The 26671-nt window shown below is 56.9% G+C and overlaps 1 protein-coding gene across 10 annotated transcripts; it reads left to right on the top strand.

Moving 5' to 3' along the window:
* The first annotated feature begins 15838 nt into the window (after nt 1-15838).
* TLE6 (TLE family member 6, subcortical maternal complex member) lies at nt 15839-26519 on the top strand. 10 transcript variants are annotated; one of them, XM_077860558.1, is made up of 18 exons: nt 15839-15874; nt 16299-16383; nt 16638-16734; nt 17417-17472; nt 17858-17903; nt 19050-19091; nt 22603-22665; nt 22757-23027; nt 23125-23147; nt 23404-23464; nt 23548-23660; nt 23752-23789; nt 24358-24610; nt 24694-24944; nt 25172-25313; nt 25702-25852; nt 26004-26080; nt 26245-26519. In XM_077860558.1, exons 3-18 carry the CDS (start codon nt 16666-16668, stop codon nt 26347-26349), a joined length of 1761 nt encoding a protein of 586 aa, XP_077716684.1. In that variant the 5' UTR covers nt 15839-15874; nt 16299-16383; nt 16638-16665; the 3' UTR covers nt 26350-26519. The 10 variants fall into 10 exon arrangements, 9 of the variants coding, with proteins under 9 accessions (XP_077716684.1, XP_077716682.1, XP_077716685.1 ...); XM_077860556.1 differs by lacking the exon at nt 15839-15874 and adding an exon at nt 15935-16043; XM_077860559.1 differs by lacking the exon at nt 15839-15874 and adding an exon at nt 15935-16043 and having other exon boundaries at nt 16632-16734.
* The last annotated feature ends 152 nt before the right edge of the window (nt 26520-26671 follow it).

The following is a 26671-nucleotide window of genomic DNA, read 5'->3' as shown; positions in this document are numbered from 1 at the left end:
CGCCCCTCCCGCCGCCCCCTCCGGTCTCTAATCCTGCGAAGTCCGGGGCCAGCGCCGCAGCACCTCCCGGCGCCCTCCGAAGGCGGCCCACGGGCCTCCGGAGCCCCCTCCGCGGCGTCGCACCCGGACCCGCCGCCAAAACCACGCGCCCAGCGCTTCGACCGCCCCCCGCAGAGCCCCGGGGCCGCGCGCGAAGCCACTCGCGGTCGCACCCAAACGCTTCCGCTTCCGGCTCTGGAGCCGGAAGGGACGAGGCTTCCGGGGGCCGGGATAGGCGGAACCTCAGAGCCGGGCGGGGCGAGCCGAGTCCTCCAATCACCGGGCGGAGACACCCTAGTCCCCGCCCACCAGAAATGCCTTGGGCTTTAGGGCCCAACGGGGCGACTAAGGCGTATCCAGGGAATGAGACGGCCGTGGGCGTGGCTAGAAAGGCTCTGTGGGCGTGTCCGCGGGGGCCAGGCTCCTCTTCTGGGCGTGGCCTAGGGCTTGGTCTCTTGGGTGTTAGGTGAACAGCCTTTAGAATTTTTCCTTATGGTCTTTTAATTATTTTTTAAATGAAAGTGGAATCATTTCATATACACATTTCTGCAATTAACGTAAAAAAAAGATTTTATTTATTTATTCATGAGAGACACAGAGAGAAAGGCAGAGACATAAGCAGAGGGAGAAGCAGGCTCCCGGAGGGCCTGGATCCCGGCCCTGAAGGCAGACGCTCCACCACTGAGCCACCGAGGCATCCCTACTCCTCGGTATTCTTAAAAATATATATATATCTAAGTTTTAAAGATCTTATTGGCGGTATTTAATGAATCAGCATGTGCTCTTAGCGAATAGAAAAGAGCTCCAGAGAGCTGTACAAAATGAGAGGTTTTCATAGACAGAGGGAGAACACAGAAGTTATTAGTAGAGCAGACTGGTTTCAGGCAAGGTCACCCTTGTGGGACAAAAATGAGCCATCAGGCAGATCACCCAACCGGGAGACTCCCAGCTGCCTGGCTGCGATTCCTGGGAGAGGCTGAACTGCAGTTAAGTTAGGTGTCACGGCTCCGTTTGGTGGCATGGGCTTGGCACAAGTGACTCCATTTCGGTCCTGCTGTCTCTTTAACAGTATCTAAGGAAAGAACTGAAAACAGTTTCGAACAGATCCTTTTTTTTTTTTTTTTAATTATTCATGATAGACACAGAGAGAGAGAGGCAGAGACACAGGCAGAGGGAGAAGCAGGCTCCATGCAGGGAGCCCAACGCGGGACTTGATCCCTGGTCTTCAGGACCAGGCCCTTGGTTGAAGGTGGCGCTAAACCACTGAGCCACCAGGGCTGCCCTCGAACAGATCCTTGTACACAAATGTTTACAGGAGCATCACACACAATGGCCCAAAGGTGGAAGCAACCCAAATGTCCACCGACAGGTGAGGATATGAACAAAATGTGGCCCATCCACGCCCTGGAAGATCATCCAGTCTTTTTTTTTTTTTTTTTAATTTTATTTATTTATGAGAGACAGAGACACAACACAGGCAGAGAAGCAGGCTCCAGGGAGCCTGATGTGGGACTCAATCCCGGGTCTCCAGGATCACGCCCTGGACTGAAGGCGGCGCTAAACCGCTGAGCCACCCGGGCTGCCCAGATCATCCAGTCTTTTTTTTTTTTTTTTTTTTTGATCATCCAGTCTTAAAAAGAAATAAAGCACTGACAATGTGGATGAACCTTGAAAACTTTATGAAAGAAGCCAGTCACAAAAGACGACATATTGTATGACTCTCTATATATGAAATATCCCAAAGAGGGAAATCTCTAGATGGAAAATTTATGAGTGGGGGTGAGGGGATACGGAAACAGGGTGGTGGTAGCTAAAGGGTAGAATTTCTTTTGGAAGCGACAAAAATATTCTAAAATTGTGGCAATGGTTGTGCAATTCTGTGGGTGCTAAAAGCCCTAGATTTTTACACTTTATATTTCAGTAAAGCTGTTTGAAAACAACATACGCTAAACTCTTTAAATAAAAATAAAATTTTTTGAAACTGCCTCATGGGGCTACCACATGGGACAGCATTTGCTGCTGAAAGCAGCACCACAAAAATCACAGGTTGCAGGGAACAAAGAGAATTGCAAGAATTAATTCTGATAAATAACTGGAAAAAATAAGTGTGTTTAAAAATAACAGAAGAATCAAATCTCAAAAAGTGAGTTTTGCAACACCCGGCCGAGGAAGCGTGCCATAGAAAGCAGCTTCAAGACACAGGAGCTTCAGTGAATAATTTTAACAGTCGCACAAATGACAACCGAGTCAACACCTCCAGGTGACCATGAACTCAAGATTTTCAAGTACTGGCCAACGTTGGGTAAAATCAGCTCTTATCAGGCCCTGCAGGCTGCTCCGAGGACAATCGGGCAGTTTGCATTGCAATTTAAAATGTACACGTGGGCAGGCCAGGGGAGCTCAGTGGTTGAGAGCCGCCTTTGGCCCAGGGCGTGATCCTGGAGTCCCGGGATCAAGTCCCACGTTGGGCTCCCTGCATGGAGCCTGCTTCTCCCTCTGCCTGTGTCTCTGCCTCTCTCTCTGTGCCTCTCTTGAATAAATAAATAAAATATAAATGAATGAATGAATAAAATTTAAAAATGTACATGCTAGGAGCACCTGGGGGCTCAGTGGTTGAGCATCTGCCTTCGGCCCAGGGCGTGACCCTGGGGTCCTGGGATCGAGTCCCACACGGGGCTCCCTGCAGGGAGCCTGCCTCTCTCTCTCTCTCTCTGTGACTATCATAAAAATAAAAAAAGAGAGAGAGAGAGACTGGAATGAGGATGACCATGATGAGTGGACATTAACAACTGACATTTCTCGGCACTTGTTACCTGCCTAGTGCAGGTCCCGCTGTACTTCAATTTTTACAGACGTGGACTCAGAGGCTCTGAAGAGCTTGGCAAACTGCGTGTTACCATCTGAGAACCAATTAAGGCTTGGGGCCAGGACGGGAGCCGGAGGCTGGCGCCCAGGCGAGTACGATGGCGCACTCAGCACGGCAGGCAGGAGCGACAGGAAGAATCAGCTGAGACAGTAAGTCCCTGCTCTGACATTCAGGGGCCGGGAGGGCAGAGTCGGTAAAACCAACTGCAGGGATCCCTGGGTGGCGCAGCGGTTTGGCACCTGCCTTTGGCCCAGGGCGCGATCCTGGAGACCCGGGATTGAATCCCACATCGGGCTCCCGGTGCATGGAGCCTGCTTCTCCCTCTGCCTGTGTCTCTACCTCTCTCTCCCTCTCTCTGTGTGACTATCATAAATAAATAAAAATTAAAAAAAAAAAAAAAACAACTGCAGAATCAGCAAGAAATATTTCCTCCAAGAACGCGCTGCAGCGCCGGTGTCACAACCACCCAGGTCGGAGTCCCCCCCGCCCCCCTTTCCCAACTTGCTGAAAACCGTGTCCCTTCAGTTAAGAAGGGAACATCCCTCTTGTGCCTGGACGATCTGATTCCCCCGGACGCTCGAGAATCGGGCCGCATTTCCCAGCAGGCGCGGAGGCTCCGGGAAGGGGCTCCCGGTCGCAACCACCTGCATCTCTTTGCGGTTGCCAAGGAGACGGGCCCCGGGTCCAGCAGGCCCCGCCCCCTGCGCGCGGCCCCGGAACACAGGCCGCGTTGACGCCGCACCCACACGCGCCCTTCCCCCAGCCTGGGCTCGGCCCGCGCCCCCGCGCCCAGGGACCACCACCCGGGCTGGACGACCCCGCCCGCTGACCCAGCCCTGGCTGTCGAGCAGACGCAGGGTCGGACTCCGCGGAGGACACAGAAACGTCCACTAGGAAAGGCGAGCGTCCCGACGCAGGTGCCACCGCAGCCGCAGCCGCCGGCCGGATCGGCGCCCTCGCTTCCGGTTCCGGGGCTGCCGGGAGCGGAAAAAGGAAACAAGCCTCGGCCTCGGGATTGGTGGAGCCTCCGTGGTGGGAGGGGCGGGCCGCGTCCTCCAATCGGCGAGCAGAGGAGCGCTAATCCTCCCGCCCTCTGGAACGCGATTGGGTCCAGCCTCCGGGTCCGCCCCCTTAGGGCTTGACTGAAGCCAGATGGCGCTAGGGGCGTGGTTAAGACTGGACCCTCCCCCGGGGGCGTGGCTAGAGGCAGGACGAGGCCCTGGGGTGCGGCCGGGGGCGTGGCCACCGAGCGCGGCCTGAGCGCCCCGTTGACGTTGGTAGTAAATGCTTCTTGCACGCTTTCCGCGTGCCTGCACCTCCTGTGAAAAGATATTCACGCCATTGGGATGTTTCTCCCTGGAATGTCTTTTACTTCTTCCAGAAATGGAGTCAGGGTTTGTGCATCTCTACAGGCGGTTTTTCTTCCTGATGAGCGTGGTATCCTGTCCTGACCACAGGATGGCGGCCTAGTTCACATTTTCACGTTTGTGATTATTTTGTTGCACTGGGTAGACCGGAAAAATGCCTGTGGACTCCTCCAACACCTACTCATTAGGCATCTCTTGTATCCCAGACTCTGTCCTCTGCACCGGGGCTCATGGCAGTAAATGAACGCAGAAAGCCTTGCCCTCATCCTTCTTAGATTGCAGCTGGGAGGGACAAAAGTATTAACTATATTAATAAATGGCATATATAATAAATGTAATACATCCCAGTGTGGATAGCAGAGTGACTGCAAGCCTGTCCCCTCTGCTGCGCTCCCCCTCCCCCCAGGCCCTGCACAGCTGTTTGAGTCCCATCACTCCCAGGCAAGCCCCTACCCGGCTCCCCACACTTCCCCCCCCCTCCTCTGGAGCAGCCCCAGCCTCTTCCAGGTTCCAGCTGGATGCTTCTGGTGGGGGTGGGGGGCTGGTCCAGGGTGCCTGAGGAGGGGCTGGGACAGGCCTGGGGACTCTGGGCAGCTCCTGACTGGGAGCTCCCATCTCAGGCAGCTGCAGATGTTCCGATGTGCTATGCATGGTGACTGGGATGTGCTGGGACAGCTGGTTACAACTGCATTAAATCAACAGGCCCAATTTAAGGCGAATTGAAAATTCTTACAGGCCTTCCTTTTAAGAACATGCCTGTGTATGCAGAAACAGTGAGTTCATCATAGTATAGCGTACGCAAATCAGTTCTGAGCCAATCGTAGACCTGAGTGTAGAAGCCGAAACTCCATAAACATCTCGAAGAAAACACAGGATAAAAAAATCCTGGTGATGGATATCTGGGTGGCTCAGCGGTTTGGTGCCTGCCTTTGGCACAGGGTGTGATCTTGGAGACCTGGGATCAAGTCCCACATGAGGCTCCCTGCACGGAGCCTGCTTCTCTCACCGCCTATGTCTCTGCCTCTCTCTGTGTCTTTCATGAATAAATAAACAAAATCTTAAAAAAAAAAAATCTTGGTGACCTCAGGCCAGGCAAATATTTCTTAGATAGTATGCAAAATGTGACAAACACACACAACGAAAAGATCAAGTGGGTCATTAAAATTTTAAGTATTTGCTCTTTGAAAGCCACTTTGAAGCAAACAAGGAAGAAGCGACAACAAGGAGAAAATATTTGCGAAACATATACGGATAGTCATTGTTTCTAGAATGTAGAAGGAATTCTTTCAGTGGAGAAAAAGTGTGACCGCAAGAGGGCGCCCCTTACTCTCAAAACCTAGTTCACTGCAGTATCTCAAGATAAAGGGGTGCAGAATGTAATTTACTCTCAGGGTTAAAAGGAGGAACACCCATAATTTGTATATGTGTATATACACACATGTACAAATATGCACGGACACGTGCACACAGAGACACGAACACGTGTGCACACACAGACACACATGCAGACATACACGCACATACATGAATTCTTCATACTATTCATGCAGAAGTTTCAAATGATATCAAAATAAAAAGTTACCCAAAAACAGTTTTCTAGTTTGTACTATCAAATATGCAGATAGCCAAAAAATAATAATAAAAAAAAATATGCAGATAGCCAGCAAATGATCAAAGAATAACAAATGACCAATTCTAACTGTTTGCAACCATTTCCCTTTATTCTTTCCCCTGTATCTCTGGTTTTATTGCCGTTTTTCAAGAATATAACTGGTAACATTATTCCTTCCAGGAATTTGAGAGTGGCTTATTTGCAGTTGAAAACACAGGGTCCCAGGGGCGCCTGGGTGGCTCAGTGGGTTCAGCGTCTGCCTTCGGCTCAGGTCATGAGCCCTGAGCCCTGGGATCGAGTCCTGCGTCGGGCTCTCTGCTCAGTGGGGGGCCTGTTTCTCCCTCTCCCCCTGATCTCCCTGCCCGCCCCCCCCCCCATGCTCTCTCTCTCTCTTTCTCTTTGTCAAATAAGTAAACTTTAAAAAAAAAGAAAAGAAAACAGAGGGTCCCAAGTGAAGCCATTTCCCTGAGTCACCCGGAAGCATTCCTTTTTGCTTTTCATCCTGAATTTTATCCTCAAATCATTTCTGTAAAAATGATTTGATTGGGCGCTAACAGGGAAAATCATTCATGTAGCTCTACAAGGTCAATGCTTGAAAGCTGCAGCCCCCAGATTCTTCCATTCGGCCTCATGTTATTGGCACATCTGCTGTGATGCTGTTTTCCTATGTTCCTGTTCGTATGTCTCTTTTTTATTTTTTATTTTTTAAAAATATTTTATTTATTTATTAATGAGAGACACACACACACACACACACACACACACAGAGGCAGGGACACAGGCTGAGGGAGAAGCAGGCTCCACGCAGGGAGCCTGATGTGGGACTCGATCCCGGGTCTCCAGGATCACACCCTGGGCTGAAGGCGGCGCTAAACCACTGAGCCACCCAGGCTACCCAAGTATGTCTCTTTTTTAACTGAAATTTTTGAGAGAATGCCCATTCACCTGAACTGGTACAGAGAGATCCCGTCCACATGTGTTCACTTTTTCTCTACTGATAACATTTTGCAAAAGTAGAGTTGAAGGTCATAAGCAGGGTATGACATTGATACAGTCCATCCATCTCAGGCAGAGGGTCCCTTTCACTTGGGGTGGCTTCATGTAGCCACGGCCAAGATACAGAACACTTGTGACATCCCCAGGACCTCCTCTAATACCCTTGTGTATTCACACCCCCACCTCCCTCCTAGCTCTCAGGCCACCCCACCCCACCAGGAAGCTATTTAAAAAGATGCTCACTGTCCCAAGAATCCCTAATTTCCGCTCCCACACCTGCTGGGCTGAAGCTCAGAAATCTGCCTATTTACAAAGATGATCCCAGGGCTGGGGACAGGAGAGGAACAAGAGCCTGGACCATCCAGTTCTGCCTGAAAGCCAGGAGGCACTCAAAAGAATGATGGGGCATGTCACAAAAGCACAGAAGCCAGCTTGAAAGGGGGCCAAGTCTTAGACAATGGGACCATCAAAATAATTAAGGAGAATGATGCATTATAAGCCATTAAAAAAAATGGGACTGTGCATCCACACCAAGAGTAAATAGACTCGCGGGGGACAAGGGAAGGCTGTCACTTACAGCTGAATACCAAGGGCCCACTGGCAAACGCGAGGAAGCGATCGGGGTACAAAGCAAGAGCAAAAGCTGCTTCAGGCAAGAAGCATCCACCATAACGGCTTCCAATGATTCTTGCCTCCTAGTTTCCAAATTAATATACTGTGGTCCACTGGTGAAATGGGTGTGAAAATAAAAGAAAACAAGATAAGGAGAATAGAAGGCGCCCTGGGCAGACGTAGTGTGTGGTTTAATGTAGGTGGAGGTCGGGAGAGGCCACCCCGAGGAGGTGACACTGAGCTACGATCGGAAGTATTAGAGGAAGTGAGTCAGAGCTGTCAAGGAGAAGAGTGTTCCAGATGGGCAGACAGCCCGTGCAAAGGTCCTGTGGTAGCCGGTGAGGAAGAGCAGGAAGATCTGTGTGGCTGGAGTGAAGGGCCTGTCATCGGGATTAATCAGAAGGGTGGTAAAGACCCTGCAGGGCCATTCAGCTCTGAATGGGAGTGAGAGCCTTGGGAGGAGATTGGGCAGGGGAGGACAGGATTCCACTCAATGTTTAAAGGATTGTCCAGCTGCTTATTAAGAATACGGGATCCCTGGGTGGCGCAGCGGTTTAGCGCCTGCCTTTGGCCCGGGGCGTGATCCTGGAGACCCAGGATCGAATCCCACGTCGGGCTCCCGGTGCATGGAGCCTGCTTCTCCCTCTGCCTGTGTCTCTGCTTCTCTCTCTCTCTGTGTGACTATCATAAATAAATAAAAATTAAAAAAAAAAAGAATATATTGTAAGGAGAGGGCACCTGGGTGGCTCAGCGGTGGAGCGTCTGCCTCTGGCTCAGGGCATGACCTGGGGTCCCGGGATCAGGTCCCACATCGGGGTCCCCGCAGGGAGCCTGCCTCTCCCTCTGCCTGTGTCTCTGCCTCTCTCTGTCTCTCATGAATAAAAAATAAAATAAAGTCTAAAAAAAAAAAAGGATAGGGGATCCTTGGGTGGCTCAGCGGTTTGGCACCTGCCTTTGGCCCAGGGTGTGATCCTGAAGTCCCAGGATCGAGTCCCACATCAGGCTCCCAGCATGGAGCTTGCTTCTCCCGCTGCCTGTGTCTCTGCCTCTCTTTCTCTCTCTGGTATACATAAATAAAATCTTAAAAAAAATAAAAATAAATAAAATAAAATAAATTAAAGGATATATTGTAAGGAGAGGGAAAAAGAAAGAAAAAGGCAACTAAATGCTAAAATGAACACCCCGAGTGTCCGCCAAGTGGTGAACAGACACACACAGCATGTCCACCACCCATGGGAGCATCACTAGGCTGGCAACAGGAGCGAGGGGCCCACACATGCCGCCCCAGGGATGGACTCCGAGCCCACGACACAGGAGGCCCCACAGGTGTGAGTCCACGTGTGTGACACGTCCAGGACGGGCTTGTCCACAGACAGGAAGGGGGCCCGTGGGGGCTGGGGGCTGGGATGGGGGTGACTGCTGATGGGGATGGGGTTGCTTTCTAGGGTAATGGAATGTTCTGGAATTAGATAATGCAATGGTTGCACAACCGTGTGAATATACTAAAAAAAATACTGAATTCTACACTAAATAGGTTGGTCGCTATGGGAATATAGCTCATAAGTTTCTTACTAAACAAAATCATGAGCAAAACAGAGGAGGAGGAGGCTGCAAACACCACCATCCAAGGAAAAGACGTTGTGAGCTACATATGCAACTTAAAATTTTCTAGGGGTGCCTGGGTGGTGCAGTCAGTTCAGTGTCCGGCTCTTGATTTCAGCTCAGGTCGTGATCTCAGGGTTCTGGGATCGAGCTCCGCGTGGGCTCTGTGCTCAGCACCGGTCTGCTTGTGCCTCTCCCTCTGCTCCTCCCGCTGCTCCTCCCTCTGCTCCTCCCTCTGCTCCCCCCGCTGTTCCTCCCCCTGCTCAGGCTCTCCCTCTCTCTCTCTCCCTTGATCCCTAAAATGAATAAATAAAATCTTTAAAAAATTTTTTTTTCCTAGACACGTCTTTTAAAAAAGAAGAAAAAGTAAAATTAACTTTAACAGTATATTTAACCCAATTTGTCTGAAATAGTATCCTTTCAAATGCAATCAGTATGAAAAATATTCATGAGCATTTTACCCTTTTTCTTTTTGGTACAAAGTCTTCGAAATCCCAAGTGCATTACACACTCAACTCAGACACTTAATTGTCATTGCAAATCTTTGATCTGCATTTAGATTTCGTGAAATCAACCGTCAGACAATTAGATTTGCATACCCAAATTGTCCCAAAAAGAAACATTTTCCTATACGTTTGTGGTGACCACCTCGTCCCCGTGAGCCCGGCACCGGCCGGGTTTTAGCCCCGCACGTCCTGCCAGGCACACCGGGACGCTTTACTCGCCCTAACCAAAGGTCATTTTATAAATTCACATTTTAATTAATTTAATTCAAAGAAAATTAGACACCCAGGTACTGGGTTCCGCGAGCACATTTCGATGGCCACGTGGACCGCAGGGCTCAAACGACAGCGGTATTTACAGGTCGTGGTAACGGCAGTGCCCGGGGTCCATGAGCCCAGCAGGACGGTCACAAAGGGAAGCGGACGGGGAGACGGGGTTTGGAGTGATGGATCTGAGCCCTGCGCCCCCACTGCCGAGCCGTGGAGAGAAGCTTCTCCAGGGTCTCCGCACCGGCTGCATCTGCGCCACCCGGGAGCTGCTTGGGCCCCTCCGCAGACCTGCTGTGTCGGGCCGCAGTGATCTGTGATTCAACAACCCCCCATCCAGGGATTCGGGTCCCTACCAGTTTGAGAACCGTTGCCTGGGGGGCACCTGGGGGGCTCATCGGTTGAGCACCTGCCTTTGGCTCAGGGCGTGACCCCGGGGTCCTGGGATCGAGTCCCACATCAGGCTCCCCATAGGGAGCCTGCTTCTCCCTCTGCCTGTGTCTCTGCCTCTGTGTGTGTCTCTCATGAATAAATAAATAAAATCTTTAAAAAAAAAAAAAAAGAAAGAAAGAAAGATGGATAAACAGAGAGACAGACTGGAGGGACAGGTCCCCACCCAGCACCGCAGCGCTTGGCCATCCCAGACCCATGTGACTCCATGTGACTCCGGGGCTGCCATGCAGGCTCCGAGGACCCTTCGGAGAAGGGAGAAGTGCCTGCCACCGGGAATCCCCCCATTTAGAAGCTTTCCCACCGCGAGTATGAGGGAGCAGCCGGGGCCCCACACAGAGCTGGTGGGAGAGCGAGCCGGTGCCCCCGCCGCTCCGGGGAAAGGCCTGGAAGCTCCGGGAAAATTAGACCCGTGATCGCACCGTACCTCCTCCCGGTTCAACGCAGAGGCTTCCACGTGAGAGAGATGAGCGCAAATTGCCGCGCGCACGCGCGCGCGCACACACACACACACACACACCCACACCCACACCCACACCTGTTCATGGGTGCTCACAGCGGCCGCACGTGGCCACCCAAGCTGGAAACAACCAAACACCCACCGCGGGCCCTGGAGAAACAAACCAGGCCCGGACACACAAGGAAACACTCGTCGGCAGCAAATGCAAGAAACCCCACATGGATGCATCTTAAAAAATCACGTTCGGTGAACGAAGCCAGACACAAACAGACACATATTTATAAGCACATTTATATAATGTTTCCAGAAAAGGCGATACTTCCTCCCAGCGAGAAAGCTAGGGATGGGAGGGAGGACGCTTCCGAGGTGGCCGCGGTGACGGTCGTGCAACCGTACAAGTTTACTGAAGACCCTGCAACAGCGGAGCTTGAACCCGGTGGGGACCCGGTGGGGACCCGGTGGGGACCCGGTGGGGAGGCCTGCGACCGCGCTGTCACAAGACGTTTGGCCAGCACGGGGCGCCAGAGACCACAAGTTCAACCCCCGCCAGGCCCGGGTGGGTCTCCTGGAGATCCACCCTCCCCTCCTCCCACCCGGGAGGCAGTTGCCCGACCCTCAGGAGGGGTCTGCAGCCTCTCCCTGCCTGGGGGTCTCACGGGATTCGTGGGCCACCTGGGAACCTGCTGGAAGCCTGCAGCCGCCCAGTGCCCCCGTGAACCCACCGTGGTCACTCTTGGTCCTAAATGCAGACCAGCCAGCTGGATGGGCGAGTCTCTCTGTAACAGAAGCACTGGTACCAGGCCCTCCTCCACGTCCCGGGTCTTCCCCAAGTCCCACAGGAAGGCTCCTTTTGGGGTGAAGTGTAAATTGGGATGAATGTATACTTTGGGATGCATGTGACAAGGTCTACGGCTGGGGGGTGGGCAGATGATGACCTGGGACCACAGCGTGTCCCACCGCACAGAGAGGGAAGCGTGTCAGAACTGTGCCGGGTCCCAGGGAGGGCGAAGCCACTTGGGACCCTACAAATAGGACACAGACATCTGGGGAAAATAAACACGAAAGAGGCCCATGGGTGGATGCAGGTGTCACCCACCCAGCTGTCCTTCTGGCTACGTGCACACACGACAGAGGAACTTAGAACAACAAAGCACCGGGTGGTGAGTCGGCCCAGGGACACGGGAGACAGTGACAGGACCTCACTGAGATTTTTTTTTAATTTTTTATTTATTTATGATAGTCAGAGAGAGAGAGAGAGGCAGAGACATAGGCAGAGGGAGAAGCAGGCTCCATGCACCGGGAGCCCAATGTGGGACTCGATCCCAGGTCTCCAGGATCGCGCCCTGGGCCAAAGGCAGGCGCTAAACCGCTGCGCCACCCAGGGATCCCCTCGTTGAGATTTTTTAATGAACTTCTGGATGGCAGAGCATGTTTGCTGGGAAGGGGGGGAGAGAAGCTGCTCATCAGCCCCCCAGACGTGCTCCGGCAAAGCCGCCCCCAGATTCCTGAGCACCAGAACCTGCATGAGATGACAAACGCTTCTCGTTGAAGTCACTAACTCCGGGGACAATTTGTTATGAAGCAGTAGCTAGCTCATGCACCTGGATTTCTTTAGAAGTGAGAACCAGGTCCCGGAGATCCCGAAATCCACTCCTGGAATGGGTGCACCTTGCCCCAAGCTCGGGGCCATGGGTGGTTCAGCCTAAAGCCGCAACGTGGGCAGTTCAATGGCAGGAGCCTAATTGAGACGTAGGCCTTATGGTGTCAGAGTTACGAGGATACTTCCCCCTTGAGCCAGGGTTCAAGTCCGGGCCTCACCCCTTCCTAGTTCCATGGCCCCGGAGGGGTCAGTTAACCTTTCTGGATTCATGGTGGGTTATAGCTACTTAACGCCCCCTTTGAGCCCGTGGGGAGTAGAATGATGCCCTTCAAAACAATCCCTTTGAGTCCTAACCTCCCAATAGCTGGGAATGATTTCAGGTGTGATTAGTTAAGATGATATCATTGGAGCAGGGCGGCCCTAGATCCCACGACTGGTGTCCTTTAAGAGAGAAATTAAAAAAAAAAAAAAAAGAAGAGAGAAATTTGGGGGTGTCTGGGTGGCTTAGCGGTTGAGCATCTGCCTTCGGCTCAGGACATGATCCCGGGGTCCTGGGATCGAGTCCTGCATCGGGTTCCCCGCAGGGGGCCTGCTTCTCCCTCTGCCTCTCTCTGTGTGTTTCATGAATAAATAAAAAAATGAAATCTTAAATGAATAAAAAGAAGAGGAGAATTTGGACACAGTCACGAGGAGGGAGAACCCCATGTGAGGACAGACACAAAGATTGGAGGGATGTGTCTACTGGCCTAGGGACACCAAGGATCAGTGGCCACCGCGGAAACAGGAAGGACGGGGGGATCCTCCCTGAGAGCCTCCCGAGGGTGCACAGCCCCGCTGACACCTGGATTTCAGACGCCAGAACAGAACAGAGTAGACGGCTGTTGTTCGAAGCCACCAGGTTCGCGGTCATTGGCTGCAGCAGCCCCGGAAGTGAATTCGAGCCTGCATCCACCAGATGGCAGAAGGCAAACTTCAATCAATTCTGGGTAATTCAATCAATTCACTTTTCCTGGGGCTAGGTCCAAGTTCAAGGGCATTCCTGTGGCATCGGAGAGTGTGGCAGCCCAGAGGCATCCTGCCCCTGAGTCTCACCCAGCCCGGCCACCGGCCACCGTCTTTGGAGGGTGTCTGTCCTTCCGCCTCTTGATTATTCATCTGTTGACCGGACACCAGGGTCCTTCCTTCTACCTGCGGGGGCTCTGCAGCTGCTCCTTTACCTCGGGTCACTTGGCTATAGTCACTTGCCCACAGGGGCCACTGGGATGTCCTGGGGGGGACCGGAACCTGCCACCACCTCCCTGTGGTCACTCCATAGCCCCCCTCTGCAGCCTGGGCTTTCCCTCGAGCCTTCCGTCTGGGCCTACGCCCAACCCCAGTAACCCTGAGCCTCTGGGAGCCTGGGTCAGCCAGGGCAAGCCAGGAATTGCAGAGCTTTGGAAATGCAAACCCCTTCTCTGTCAATCTTTCTTCCAGACCTTGGGCTTCCAAGTCTACCGACCGCAACAACTCAAAAGCCAAGAAGCACATCTTTGCTGCCTGCCCTCCTCTCTACTGTGCTCTCGGCTCTTCCAGAGGGCTCGAGGCAGGCTGCATCCCTGGGGGCCAGCCCGGGTTACGGGTTACGTGGGGGCCAGTGGGAGGCAGGAAGGGGTGAGCGCAGGCCAGCCGACCCAGCTGCCACCCCACCTGCAGGTGGGGCTTCAGCAGAAGAAAGTAAAACAACCTCCAGGGGGGTGACGCTTCTGACCTCTCTGACCTCGATGTGGACCTAGGGATATTTCCTCTTCACAGGCCTCAGATCTGTGCCGTCCCCTGGAACTTTCAGCCAGGCTGGGAATGTTCAAGATTCTCACTGCCCTGGGGTGGATGGTCATCCCCAGCCTTGTGTGGCTACTGAGCGATTGACATGGGGACAGTGAGCCTAAGGAACTGAGTTTTTAATTCTATTTAATTTTAATTTGTTTTAATTTAAATAGCCACAGGTACCCAGTGGATCCCGTGTGAGACAGACAGCCTCGGATAAACTGGTGTGCCCAGCAACCGCGAGAGGAGGAGAGCCAAGTGCACAGAAGGAGGCAATTAGCAGGCTGGCCCATAAATAAAATACACTTCAATTAAGGGCCAGTGGAGGGATCATGGGCGAAAACCTTTTTTGCGGCTCACACATGGCAGCCCTCACTTCCCCTCCATACGCCAGCCACAAAACCCAAGTTGTGTGTTTACATTACAACCTCCAGGGGGGACTGTGCATCCCGAGATCTGAACCCCAGGGTGCCCCTACCCCAGACAAAGCACAGAAGAGGGGCCAGCTGAGTGTTCTCGCACTCCCCTGGATCCCAAGCCAGCATACCCACCCGGGCAGGGGCAGGCGGGCGCCCCGTGGCCCGTGCGAGAATGTCTGAGAATCCCATCAGCAGTTACCTGAATTTTGAACACAGCAGGACTTACAGCCACTGAGATTACCACGAGATTAGTGCCAACTCAAACCACGTTTGGAGAAAAATGAAATAAAGGGAGGGTGGGGGTGGTGTTGGAAGTTCATTTTTAAAAGAGATGTGAGGGGAGACCTGGGGAGGTGGTGACCTCGGGGTAGACTGCTCAAGGAGGGAGCACGGTCATGACTGTCAGGGGGAGACTAGTCCCCGTGGAGGAGGAAATGGTTAGTGCAAAGGTCCTGGGGTGGGCAGGACCACAGCACACCTCCAGTAAGCATTGCAAACCGGGCCAGAGAACAACTCTAGAATCCCTAGACATCCCCCTACCGCCCTCATCCCTTATCTTTCTATCATCCCAGGCCTGGAATGCCCACCACCACCCCTTCCTACCCTGGCCTTGAAGCTGGAAAAGTTGTACCAGTTTCAAGGCCTCTGCAGCCCCTGCTTTTGGTTCTCAGATCCTGGGCTTGGGGAACAGTTGGGAAAAATTCACGACAAAAATTCAGAGCCCAGGACTGGGTGCTGGATGAAGGGGAGCTGTTTTCCCCATTAAGGGGGCTTGAAGCTTCGCTTGCACTGCCCGTCATTCATATCGAGGAAAATGTTATCAGCCCCTATCCGGGAATTGGGATGAAGGGGAAGGATTCGGGTCCCCTCTCCCAGCACCACCTCTCACCCTAAACCACTCCGGGGCGTCGCCAAAACTGATCAGGCTTTTCACCAAACAATGCAACCTCACACCGCCCAGCCCCTTCCGGGGTTGCGCCCTGTGACCCCAAGCCCCACGCCCTCCTTAAATATCCTCGCCCCCGCCGGGACCCCAAACCGCCCGCGGCTCTGCACGCCGCCCTTCCCCACAGCTGTAGCGCAAGGGTTAAGCCGAGGCGCCGGGACCGCTGATTGACAGCCGGGCCGGCGGCTGGGGGGAGCCGACCAATCAGCGCGAGCGGCCGCGGCCCACGTGGGCAGGCGGCCTCGCGATTGGCCAGAGCCTGCAGCGGCCGCCCGCGGAGTCCGAGCCCACGTGCAGCGGCTGCTCCTTCATTGATCGTCCTCGTGGTGCAGGTGGCGGCGGGCGGGGCGGGGCCGGGGCGGGCGGGGGCGGGGCCTGGGCGGGCCGGGGCGGGGCCGGGGCGGGGCGGGCCGGGTCAAAGGGCCCCGGGAGGAGGGGAGACGCGGAGGGGCGTTCTCTCCGGGCCTGAACTTGGTTGACCCCCCGCAGTTTCGTCCCGGGGTACTGGGCCTCTATCCTGGCGGGGGAGGGGGGAGTAGGCGGGCGGGCCTCCGGGAGGACCTCCGCGCCCTCGGGCCCGGGGAGGAAGCCCGGACGCCGCTGAGGGCCAGAAGCCAAGCAAAGAAGGGGCTTAGGGCCGGAGGAGTGCCTGGGGTGGAGAGAGGTCTCTTTCCTCCTGTCTGAGAAATCCCTCCTAGTTCACCTGGCCGACTCTTACTCATCCCTCAAAACCCTTTCCCAATGATGTTTACCCAGGCTCTGGGAAGTTGTCTCAACACTGAGGCTGAGTTTTAGCGTCCTTCCCCGGGGTCCCGAGCGGTGACAGCTCCTGGCAGGGAGTGTAAGTGTTTGGCACCGTCAACGTCCACCTCCTGGAATGACGCTCCTATGAGTTGGGGCTGGTGGAGGCAGCAGAGTTTGACAAATGAACAAAGGGTATAGGGCATGCAGTGGGGGGCCGGAAATCAGGGAGGGGGCTTGGGATCCAGGCCTGGGGCCTGCAGGGGAGGCCAGGGGTGGGGTGGGGTCGGTTCTGCCCCTGGCTGCCCGGCCTTCTGCCCTCAGGGACCTGCCATCTCTCCTTGGGAGTTCCAGGCTAAAGTCCTTTGGCTACTGCCCGAAGATGACGTCTTGGGACCGTCTCAGCCGCCAGCAGCACCCTCCAAGGATGAGGAGGCCCCCAGGAACTTTGGTGAGGAGAATATTAACTGCGAGGGAAGGGGGCTCAGCTCAGACCTCACTCTCCTGCTCCTGAGGGAGGGACACGGGCGGGTGGCCAGGCCTTTGGCTGGGGCCGCTGGCCCATCATACCTGCTGACAGGTGCCAGGCCACTTTCTTTTTAAATTGAACCTGCTTCTCATCACGCAGGTGATCAAACACATGCCTATGTCGTCTCTGGTTAATACTTTAGGAACAGAAGCCCCTCCTCCTCCAGAGAGGACCCTTTACAGTAGTTGAGGCCGGGGTGGGCGACCTTTCTCTCTCGAGGGCTCTCCAGAGAGTCTGTATTTGAGACTTTAGGCCAAGAGGCAAAACGGGAGAAACTCCGTGGGGACTTAAGTAACCAGAGAAAGCAAATTCCCTTCAGGTTTGGGTTTTTGCTTTTTACGATTTTATTTATTTGAAAGAGAGCAGAGAGCACAAGTGGGAGGAGGGGCAGAGAGAGAAGCTGACTCCCCGCTGAGCAGGGAGCCCACGTGGGGCTGGATCCCGAGATCACGATGCTCTCCTGACTGAGCCCCCCAGGTGCCCCTCCCTGCAGGTTTTAGGCGGGTCCCAGCCCACCCTCTGGGGGGCTGATTGGAAATGTGGCCTGAGGGTGGGAGAGCGGGAGGCGGGGGTTCATCTATACAGCCTCCTCTGACCTTCCCAGGCTCCTGAACTGAACTACCACAGTGTCCTGGGTCAGCTCCGAGAGCAGTTCCCCAGGTGAGGGTGGCTCTCAGGGGCCCACGTGGAGGGGGAGAGACTCCCACCTGGTCTCTGGGTGGCCCAGCAGCCCTTGGTCCAAATGACGGAACTTGGTAACAAAGAGCCTTATTGGAGCCTGAAGCAAAAGGAAAGAAGCACCATTACCAATCCGGGCCTTCATTTGAATTTTCTGGTTGTCCTTGTGTTGTTTAGCATGAATTTTTTTGCACCGATTATAGGTTTAAAAACATTGCAGGGAAACGGCATCTCTGATGCCGCCTTGGGGTGGCTCCTTGGAGGGGGGTGCGCAGGGGCCAGGCCTGGGTGGGGCAGTTCTGGCTCTAGTTCTGCGGAGGGGTCTTGAGGGCTCTTCTTCGGTTGCTTCCCCCCCCCCCCCCCACAGGTTATCCCCTCACCTGGCAGCGCAGGTGGACAGCATGTACCACACGGTGAGCCACCCCGGGCAGCCCCCAGGAGCCGGGCTTGGGGACACGGTCTCCTCCACTTGCTTCTGCTTCCTTGGGGCGAGCAAGGTCACCCGTGCAGGCCAGCTTCTCCAGGAGCGTTTTTCCTCATGTGTGCACACCTCGCTGCCAAAGTTAGACATTCCATATTTAAAGGAAGGGTTTCTTTGGCCACTCATCATTGAGGGATAGGTAACGGGAGCCCCTGCTCATGAGGAGTATATGCGCTGGTGTGGTGCTGGTCTTCTAGAACCTTCCGCAACGATGGGAATGTTCTATACCAACAGTACCCAATATGACACCCACTGGCTGCTTGTGGCTGTTGAGAACTTGTAAAGACTGACTTTTTTTTTTTTTAAGATTTTACTTATTTATTCGAGAAAGAGCAAGGGAAAGAGAGCACAAGCAGAGGTGAGAGGGAGAAGCCAGACCCTGAGATCATGACCTGAGCCGAAGGCAGATGCTTAACTGACTAAGCTCCCCAGGTGCCCCAGGAACTGAATTTTTAACTTGATTAAATTTAAATAGCCACACTTGACTAGTGGCTAGCTCCTTGGACAGGGCACCCCCAGGGCGAGGAGAGAGATAAGAAAGCAGATCACAAATCGTAACCACTATAAAGGAAACAGAAGATAATGGGATGGAGTGATACAGATACTGAGCTAAGCTAGTCAGGAAGGGCTTCTTGGAAGAAGTGGTGTTCACAGGGAGATGTGGAAGATAAGGAGGTCCTGCCATCCCAGAGAGAGTGGGGAAGGGGATTCCGAGCAGAGGCGCACAGCCTGTGCAAAGGCCCTGGGGCAGGACTGGCCTTAGTCTGTTGGAGGAATGGGCAAGGAGGCCAGTGTGGCTGGAGCAGAAGGTGGAGGGGAGGGGCGGGGAGCAGGTGTGCAGGGCCTTGTGGCTGTGGGGTCTTTGTACTTCACGTGGAGAATGAAATCTGAGGGTCTCCTTGATTCGCTTCCACTCCATGTGGTAGGTCACCTCCTTTTTGATGAGTGTAGTGACCAGAGAGGTAGAGCAGCTTTGCGGAGACGCACAGTTAGGGAGAAGCATGCTCGCCATTCGACTCCTTGCTCTCGTCCACTTGCGACAGCCACCTCCGGGTGCAATCCTTGCTGTTCCTTGCAGCTCCAGAAGGTACGGCAGGATCTCCAGGAACATCACCGGCAGGTGAGTAACCAGGAGCTGGAGGTATGGCTGGTCCTCCCTGAAAGGTGGGGGGAGGGGGGGCGAGGAGCGCGGTGACAGTTGTCAGGACTGCAGGGAATGTCTGGGGTTTTCCACAAAAGAGGTGGGAGCCCTGGCGGGCTGTGGGCAGAGAGGGCGCGGGGATCGGTGGATGGATCTCTCCCTGCCATGCGCACGTGCACATGCACGCGCACACACCTCTTCCCCTTCCCCTTCCCCTTCCCCTTCCCCTTCCCCTTCCCCTTCCCCTTCCCCTTCCCCTTCCCCTTCCCCGTGCATTTCTGTCCATCCGTCCATCCTCATCCTCGAGGCTCTTCCCTCCTGGCCTGCTTCCCCGGTCCCTGCGTGGCTCCCATGAGGCCAGGGGCCTTCCCAGCACGTTGCAGGTCAGCTGCTTCCGCTCTGAAGGGCCTGTTCCGTGCCAGGCACACCCGGATTACGGTCTTCCGTGTGTCTGCGAGTTCTCGAGGGCCTGGATCACACGTGAGCGGGGGCGGGGGTGGGCCCAGCTCCCCGCACAGGGCGCCGGCCCAAGCTGAAGCACGTCCTCCACTCCCGCCCGCCCTCCCGCCACCTGGCCCCTGTCTCCTGGGTGCTGGCAGGACTTTCCGCCTGTGCCAGATGTGACTGGCAGGAGGCCAGGACCGTGTCTGCAACTTAGCAGGGCCTGGGGTGGGCAGTGTGGGGAGCAGGGAGGGACGGATCCAGAGTGACGGGGGCCGGGGGGGCAGGAAGCAACCAGAACACGGTTATTCATTCAACAGATATTTATCCATCACCTTCTTGCCAAGTGCTGTTGTAGGCACCAGGGAAATTGCAGAGAAGGACACAGACAAACTTCTGCCCTTGGGGTGGCGGGAGCTTGGTAAACAGGAGTGTCAGATGGTGAGGGCTGGACAAGGTGCAGGACGGATTAGAGCGGCCCTAGGGGGACTCGAGGGAAGGGGCAGGGGTGGGAAAGTCTTGCTGAGGAGGTGACATCTGAGCAAACTTGAAGACTACCAGAGAGGTCTGGGATGGGAGGAGTGGAATAGAGGGCGCGGCCCATGCAAAGGTCCTGGGGTAAGACAGCGCCACTGCCGCCCAGTGTGTTGGAGAACAGAGGAGGCCCTGTGGCCGGAGCAGCGTGAGGAGAGGAAGACAAGGAGGGGACAGGGCAGGTGCTCAGGAGCATCATGGGAGCCCCACAGGGCTGTGGGCAAGGGGGGGCACCTGACTCGGGCTCATGGCCCCTGGAGGATGGGTGAGCTGCTGGGCGCTGAGAGGCTTTGGCAGTAAGGGATCAGGATGTGGATGATCCCGACAGCACTTGCTGAGCGTCAGGATGTGAGGGGACAGGACCCCAAGTAGCTGCTGTTGAAGCCAGGAGCCCAGAGAGGCCCCTGTGTCCCCGCAGCCCCCCCTGCTCCCCGGGGAGGGCCTAGCCGGCAGGGGGGAGCAGCGCTTTTCACGCTGAGTGCATTCAAGTGCCAGTAAATTGCGCATTAACGAGCCAGGGCGAGCTGGGGAAGGCTCCCCTGGGCCTGTGCGGCGGGAGGGAGGCCCAGCTGGGGAACCATCACCGCCCGCCAGAGGCAGCCGGGGACCAGCCCAGCCGGGGACGGGGACGGGGGCTCAGAGAGGGGTCCCTGCTCCTGCTGCCTGCCCGGCCCCTCCCTCGCCGTCCTGCCCGCCTGCCCGCCTGCCCGCGCCAGACCAGGCTGCCCCTGGAAGCAGGTTGACGCCGCCCGGCCCCCCTCCCCCCCATTCCTCCCGACTTGGGAAATTGGCTTTGCTTCCCGGGGCCTCTGTTTTCTCGTCTGCAAACTGGGAATGCCGGGAGCTGCCGTGAGACAGGACCGACCGCGTCGCCCTAGTCATTCTCTCTGGTGAAGCACATGTTTTCCCAGGATCGGGGAGTTCGCCCGGGGCCAGGCAAGTGTGGGGAGCCACTAGGAGTCTGCCACGGAGGGGCGTGCATCGACGAGGCCCAGGGACGTCGCTTTTTTGGGGTGCCGTAGACCAAGACCAGACCTGCGCTGGCTTCTCCGGTAGCCACGGGGCACGTGTGGTTGTTTAAACTGAAGTTGACCGTAAACAAGTGGCCCCAGCCACGTTTCAGGGGCTCGGCAGCCGCGTGAAGCCAGCAGCTACTGCATCCGTCAGGGCCAGGACGCTCGGGGATCGCTAAATATAGCTGCACACGCACGTTCCCAGGGAGCTCTTTATCAGGCCAAGGAGATGGGTGTCCCCGTTCTGAATTCTTAGGAGCACTGGCCAAGAGGCTCCAGCCTCGCCGGGTACCTGCCAGGGACCCCTCCTCTGGGTACCTGGGCCACCCACATCCGTAGCCACCAGCCCGACGTGGCTGTTGAGCACTTGAGTGGGGCTGGAGAAACTGCGTTTTTATCTTATTTAAGATTTTCTTTCTTATTTATTTGAGAAAGAGCATGAGCAGAGGGAGAGGGAGAAGCAGAGTCCCCGCTGAGCAGGGAGCCCGACTTGGGGCTCCATCCCAGGACCCTGGGGGTCATGACCTGAGCTGAAGGCAGACACTTCACAGGCTGAGCCACTGGGCGCCCCCCCGCCTCCAAATTTAGTGGGACTTAACTTTCTGTGGCTGGTAGCTGCCGTGCAGGGCAGGAGGGGCTCCGGGCACAGCTCGTAGCTGTGGCAGAGGAGGGAGCCCGTATCCTAAAAGGACAGGCAGATGGGTGCCTGCTGGTAGTGGGAGGAGGGAACCTGGATCCCGCAGCCCCTTTCAGGCCCAGGGAACCTGTTCACTTAAATTTGGAATTCCTGGTAGTCCCGTGGCCTGATGCTTAAGCACAGAGTGACGTTACATGACCCTTCACAGGGCCCCCTCTTGTCCCGTTGCCCACCCCCCTCCCTAAGAGGTAATCACTGGTTTCTTCGTATCCTTCCAACACCTGGCTAGTTCGCCTGTCAGAGGGACAGACGCGCAAATGGAATTGGCTCCTCGAAGCCATTGTAAGCAGGGTGGTGTGGAGGCTTTACCTTTTTTTTTCTTTTTTTTTTTTTTAAGATTTTATTTATTCGTGAGAGACAGAGAGAGGCAGAGACACACGCAGAGGGAGAAGCAGGCTCCCTGCAGGGAGCCCGATGCAGGACTCGATCCGGGGATCCCCAGGATCACGCCCTGAGCCCAAGGCAGACGCTCAACCACTGGGCCCCCCAGGTGTCCCTGAGGCTTTAGTTTTCAAGCAACCTAAGAAAACCAGCTGGAACAGGAACCCAGACCTGACGGACTCGGTACCCCTCTGTGATGACCAGAGGTTAGGGTTCGGGTTAGCTGCTGAGTCCTGGGTGCCAGGAAGTTGCTTCGTGCTCTGTGTAGGGGGCAGGGCTCCGTGTTCTCACGAATCCACCCAAAACATGCTCAAGGCAGGCAGCGTGTCCCCATTTCACATGCAGGACGAGATCTGTGCCCAGGCCGTCCCCGCCCAAGGAAGGCCTAGCTGGGCTGTGTCGTGTGTCACCCCCCCTCCCCTAGGCAGAAAGCTTCCTGCGGACCATGGAGATCTGGAGCGGGCCTCCGGGCTTCCAGCCGGGGGAGGTGGGTGCCTGGGCCCTCGGGAGGGAGGGGACCGGCTGGGAGCACGGGGCACGTCCTCCCAGCCCTCACCAATGTGTGCTTGTGCCGCCAGGTGAGCCAGGGCCCCTCGGGTGTGCAGGCCAAGCGGGGCTCCTGGGGGCCGGCGAGCCCCAAGGCTTCCCCGCGCCCCGGGGCCCCCGCTGCTCCATCCTCCGGGACCCCTCGGTCGCGCTTGTCAGATACCACGGCCACAGGGTCGCCGCACTGGCCCAGGCGGCCCTCCTGGGACTCCGAACCCCGCTTCTGGCAGGATGTTCTGACCGAGCAGCTGTGGCAGGTCTTTGCAGGGACCCACGAGGAGGGGGACCAGCCACGGCACCGGCGTGAGTGTCCCCGGGGGGTGGGGGCCTGGGGCGGCCTGGGGCTGCATGGGGGGCAGCACCACTGAACCTCCTACCGGCTTCCCCTCCATTGGCACAGGGACAGAACCAGCGCTGGGCCCGGTGAGTGACCCCGCAGTCCCCGGAGGGGGGGCTCCCGGCTGCTGGGATCCGGGTCCACGGCTCCCGTCTGGAGCCCTGGACGCCCTTAGAGGACCCGGGACTGTGCCCCGAGCCTGCAGCTCCGCCCGCACAGGACTTGGGGCCTGTTCACGCGTCTCGTCTACGCGACGTCGGCCTCCGCAAGGCCTTCTGGGTCCACAACTGACCCAGAGCAGGTCATTTGGTCGGAACTGATCACCCCCAATGCCCGTGGCAGGAGAGTCAGGACCCAGGGCCACACCCCCCAGGACTGGAACTGCGTACTGAAGACCCTCTGGGTAATCCCAGCGTGGGGGGCGCCGGGGGCAGCCGGCCCCGGGGACCCCACGCCTGCCACTCACCCCTCCTCGTCTCTGCCCAGCTGCCAGCCCCCCCACGGCCTCCCTCAGCCCCCCCAGCTCCCCCGAGGGCTCCCAGGAAGGGAGCGCAGAGCCGGGCACCGGAGCTGAGGGCGTGTTCTCCCGCGTGGCCCAGGTGAGGCCCCATCCCACGTGGCAGGCTCCCCAAGGGCTGAGGACAGGGGCGCGGGGAGCTGGCGTGGCTCAGCGGACCCTGGACCCCACAGGAGCCTGCTGGGAGAGCCTGTCCATTCCTGAAGCCCATGTGAGTCTCCGTGCTGTCCCCTCTCCTCTACCCCCATCCCACTGAATGTGCGGGTGTCTCCTCCTTCCCCACCACCGTGGACAGTGCTTTGTCCCCAGAGCTCAGGGGTCTGGGTAGAAACGTGCTGCTCCAGCTGCACTCAGGCTGTCCCTCCCCACATAACCGGCTCTGGGTCCCAGGGATCTGGGGAAAGAACTCCCGTGGAAAGAGGGTGTTAGAGCTGCATGTGGAAGTCCCAACCTTGTGGTCTGAGGCTGGGGGAGCCCCGACAAGGACAGGGAGGCTTCCTGGAGGGAAGGGGCATGACGGTTAGGATTTTGCCGGATCAGTAGGAGTTTGCTAGGATGAGGCAACGCGTTCCCAGTGGGAGTGATGTTTGGTTATATGGAAGGGAGAGTACTTGAAGGGGCATGGGTGCCCCCTGGGGGAAGCCCAGTGTAGTCGGGGAAACAAGGCCTGAGAAGGAACCCCAAATCTGAAAGATGAAGCTCTTCAGGCTCAGGGGGTGCCCCCTCCGGGCAGAGAGGCTCACAGGTAAGCTGGTGACCCCACGGCCTCCCCTCCCAAGACTCTGGGACCCTGAGGACTTCGAGGACACGTGGAGGAGACCGGACGCCTTGCCCTGGCAGTCCAAGAAGTCAGCCCTCCCCCACCGAGCCCAGAAGATGCGGACGCTCCGGCACGGGGAGCCAGTGCTGGCCACGGCCGTCAGCAGCTTCATGCGCCACGCCTTCACCTGCGGCCGGGGCGGCGTCAAAGTGTGGAGCCTGGTGGGCCAGGGGCTGGAGGACAGGTGTCCTGAGAGCCACCTGGGTGTTCAGGTGAGGGAGGGGCTGGCTCGTGGGAGCAGGAGGGGCTCCCGCGGCGGAGGAAGTTCACCGGCCTCCGCCCTCGGCCTCCGCAGACCCGCCGGGCCTACCTGCGCACCTGCCTGCTGTCCTCAGACAGCACGACCCTGCTGACGGGCGGCCACAACCTGGCCAGCGTGAGCGTGTGGGACCTGACCGCGCCCTCCCTGCACGTGAGCCGGGAGCTGCCCTGCGTGGGGCTCACCTGCCAGGCCCTGGCCTCCAGCCCCAGGGACAGCCTGGCCTTCGCCGGCTTCACTGACGGCACGGTCAGGATCTGGGACCTGCGGGACCAGAGCGTTGTCAGGTGAGGCCCGGGGCGGGCGGGCTCATCCTGAAAGCCCCTGCCTGCTTACGTTTGCATCCCAGGGAGCTGAAGGCCAGACTTCAGGTTCTGGCGGGGTTTTTTCCAAGCCCAGTAGTGGCTCTTATGGGCCAGTGTTTCCCCATCTGTCACCTGGGTGTGATGGAGCACGTGGTATTCCCACGGCTCATTCTGAGCCCTGATGCCCTCCTGACACCCCTTCTGGCCAGGGACCTGCCGGGCCACCCGCCTGGAGCCAAGAGCATTGCTGTCAAAGAGCAGAACATCTGGACGGGGGGTCTGGACACCTGTCTGCGGTGCTGGGACCTGAGGACCACCAGAGAGCCCCTCGAATACCAGTTTGAGTCTCAGGTATGCAGCTGGGATGGGCCGTGCACTAAAGCAGGTGGAGGATGTTGCAGGAATGGGGTAGTGGGACCCCAGGTCTCTGGTGTTGGGAGTCTTAGGGTCGTGAGAAATGTCATCCCCACCCCACCCCACCCCCCAGCTGCCCGGGGCCCCCAATGACATGGGACACTTCCATACTGTTTCGGGCGTGCATAGCTAATAATCCCTTAGGTAGAGAGCACCAAACCACTTTGCAGATGGGCAGACTGAGCCTGAGAGGTACAAAGTTGCCTGTCGGGCCTCGGAAGCCAGGAAGCTGGCAGGCGGTCCGCCCCCACGCAGGGTCCCTGTGCCCCTGTCCACCTCCCGGTCCAGGACCTGACGGGCCTCTTCCTTGCCGCCCGCTCCCCAGATCATGAGCCTGTCCCCCAGCCCCCAGGAGGACTGGGTGCTGGTGGGCACAGCCAACGGCCAGCAGTGGCTGCAGCCCACCCGAGGCGGCCAGAAGCACATGGTGGGGTGTAAGGACGGCATCATCCTGGGTCTCAAGTTCTCCCCGCTCGGTGAGCGGCCAGGAGCGGGCGGGGGAGTCCTCCTGGCCCCCCCACCCCCAGCGCCCCTCATCAGCAGAAGCCACCCAGCGATGCTCCCCCCAGGCCGTGAGGGGGGCGGGGCCCTGCCCTCAGCTGCCAGGTGTCCCCTCCCCGCTTCCAGGCCAGTGGTGGGTGAGCGTTGGCACAGACGACCTGCTCGGCATCTACGGCATGCCCGCGGGGACCCTGGTGTTCCAGGTATGGCAGGGGCCACGGGGGCCATGCTCGGCTCCTGTGCTGAGCGCAGGGTCCTTAAGCAAAGGCCCCGGGGCGGGGGGCCCAAGCGTGAACTGATGGGGAGGTTGGGGCGGGGGTTGGGGCGGGGAGCCCCCTCAGCGCATCCTGGCCTCCCGCCTTCCCAGGTGCCCGAGGCCACTTCCATCCTGTGCTGCGATGTGTCCCCCAACAACCGCCTGATTGTCACGGGGTCCAAAGCCCACGCCTCGGTGTACCAGCTCACCTACTGAGGGCCCTGGCGCTGGCGTCTGCACCCTGGATCCTTTTTTCCTTTCTTTTACTTTTGTCTTTTTTCCCCTAACAAGGTGGAGGCATCGTGGTGGGTGGGCCGGGTGTCTTTCCCTTTGCACGACTGGGCCGGCGATCTTTGTCGCCTGTAATAAAGCAACTGGAAAACGCAGAGGGGTCTGTCGTGCAGCCCTTGCCAGGCCCTGCCGTGTAGAGAGGTCTGGAAGGACTTGGCCAGCTGGGTCTCCCAGCCTCGAGTCCGCATACCCTGAGCACCCCCTTCAAAGCCGCTGACCTCCCTGCTGTTGGGAGTAGGGGTGGGTA

This window comes from Canis aureus, chromosome 19 (assembly GCF_053574225.1).
Source record: "Canis aureus isolate CA01 chromosome 19, VMU_Caureus_v.1.0, whole genome shotgun sequence".
Lineage (NCBI taxonomy): Eukaryota > Metazoa > Chordata > Mammalia > Carnivora > Canidae > Canis > Canis aureus.
The sequence above is the reverse complement of the archived record's forward strand: the minus strand, read 5'-3'. Positions and strand labels throughout refer to the sequence as shown.

Excerpts from the sequence above, each read along its gene's own strand:
- TLE6 (XM_077860558.1), top strand. The coding sequence starts at position 16,666 with ATGACGTCTTGGGACCGTCTCAGCCGCCAGCAGCACCCTCCAAGGATG. Across the intron at positions 22,666-22,756 it reads CGGGCTTCCAGCCGGGGGAG|GTGAGCCAGGGCCCCTCGGG; the intron begins GTGGGTGCCTGG and ends TTGTGCCGCCAG. Across the intron at positions 23,790-24,357 it reads TGTCCATTCCTGAAGCCCAT|ACTCTGGGACCCTGAGGACT; the intron begins GTGAGTCTCCGT and ends TCCCCTCCCAAG.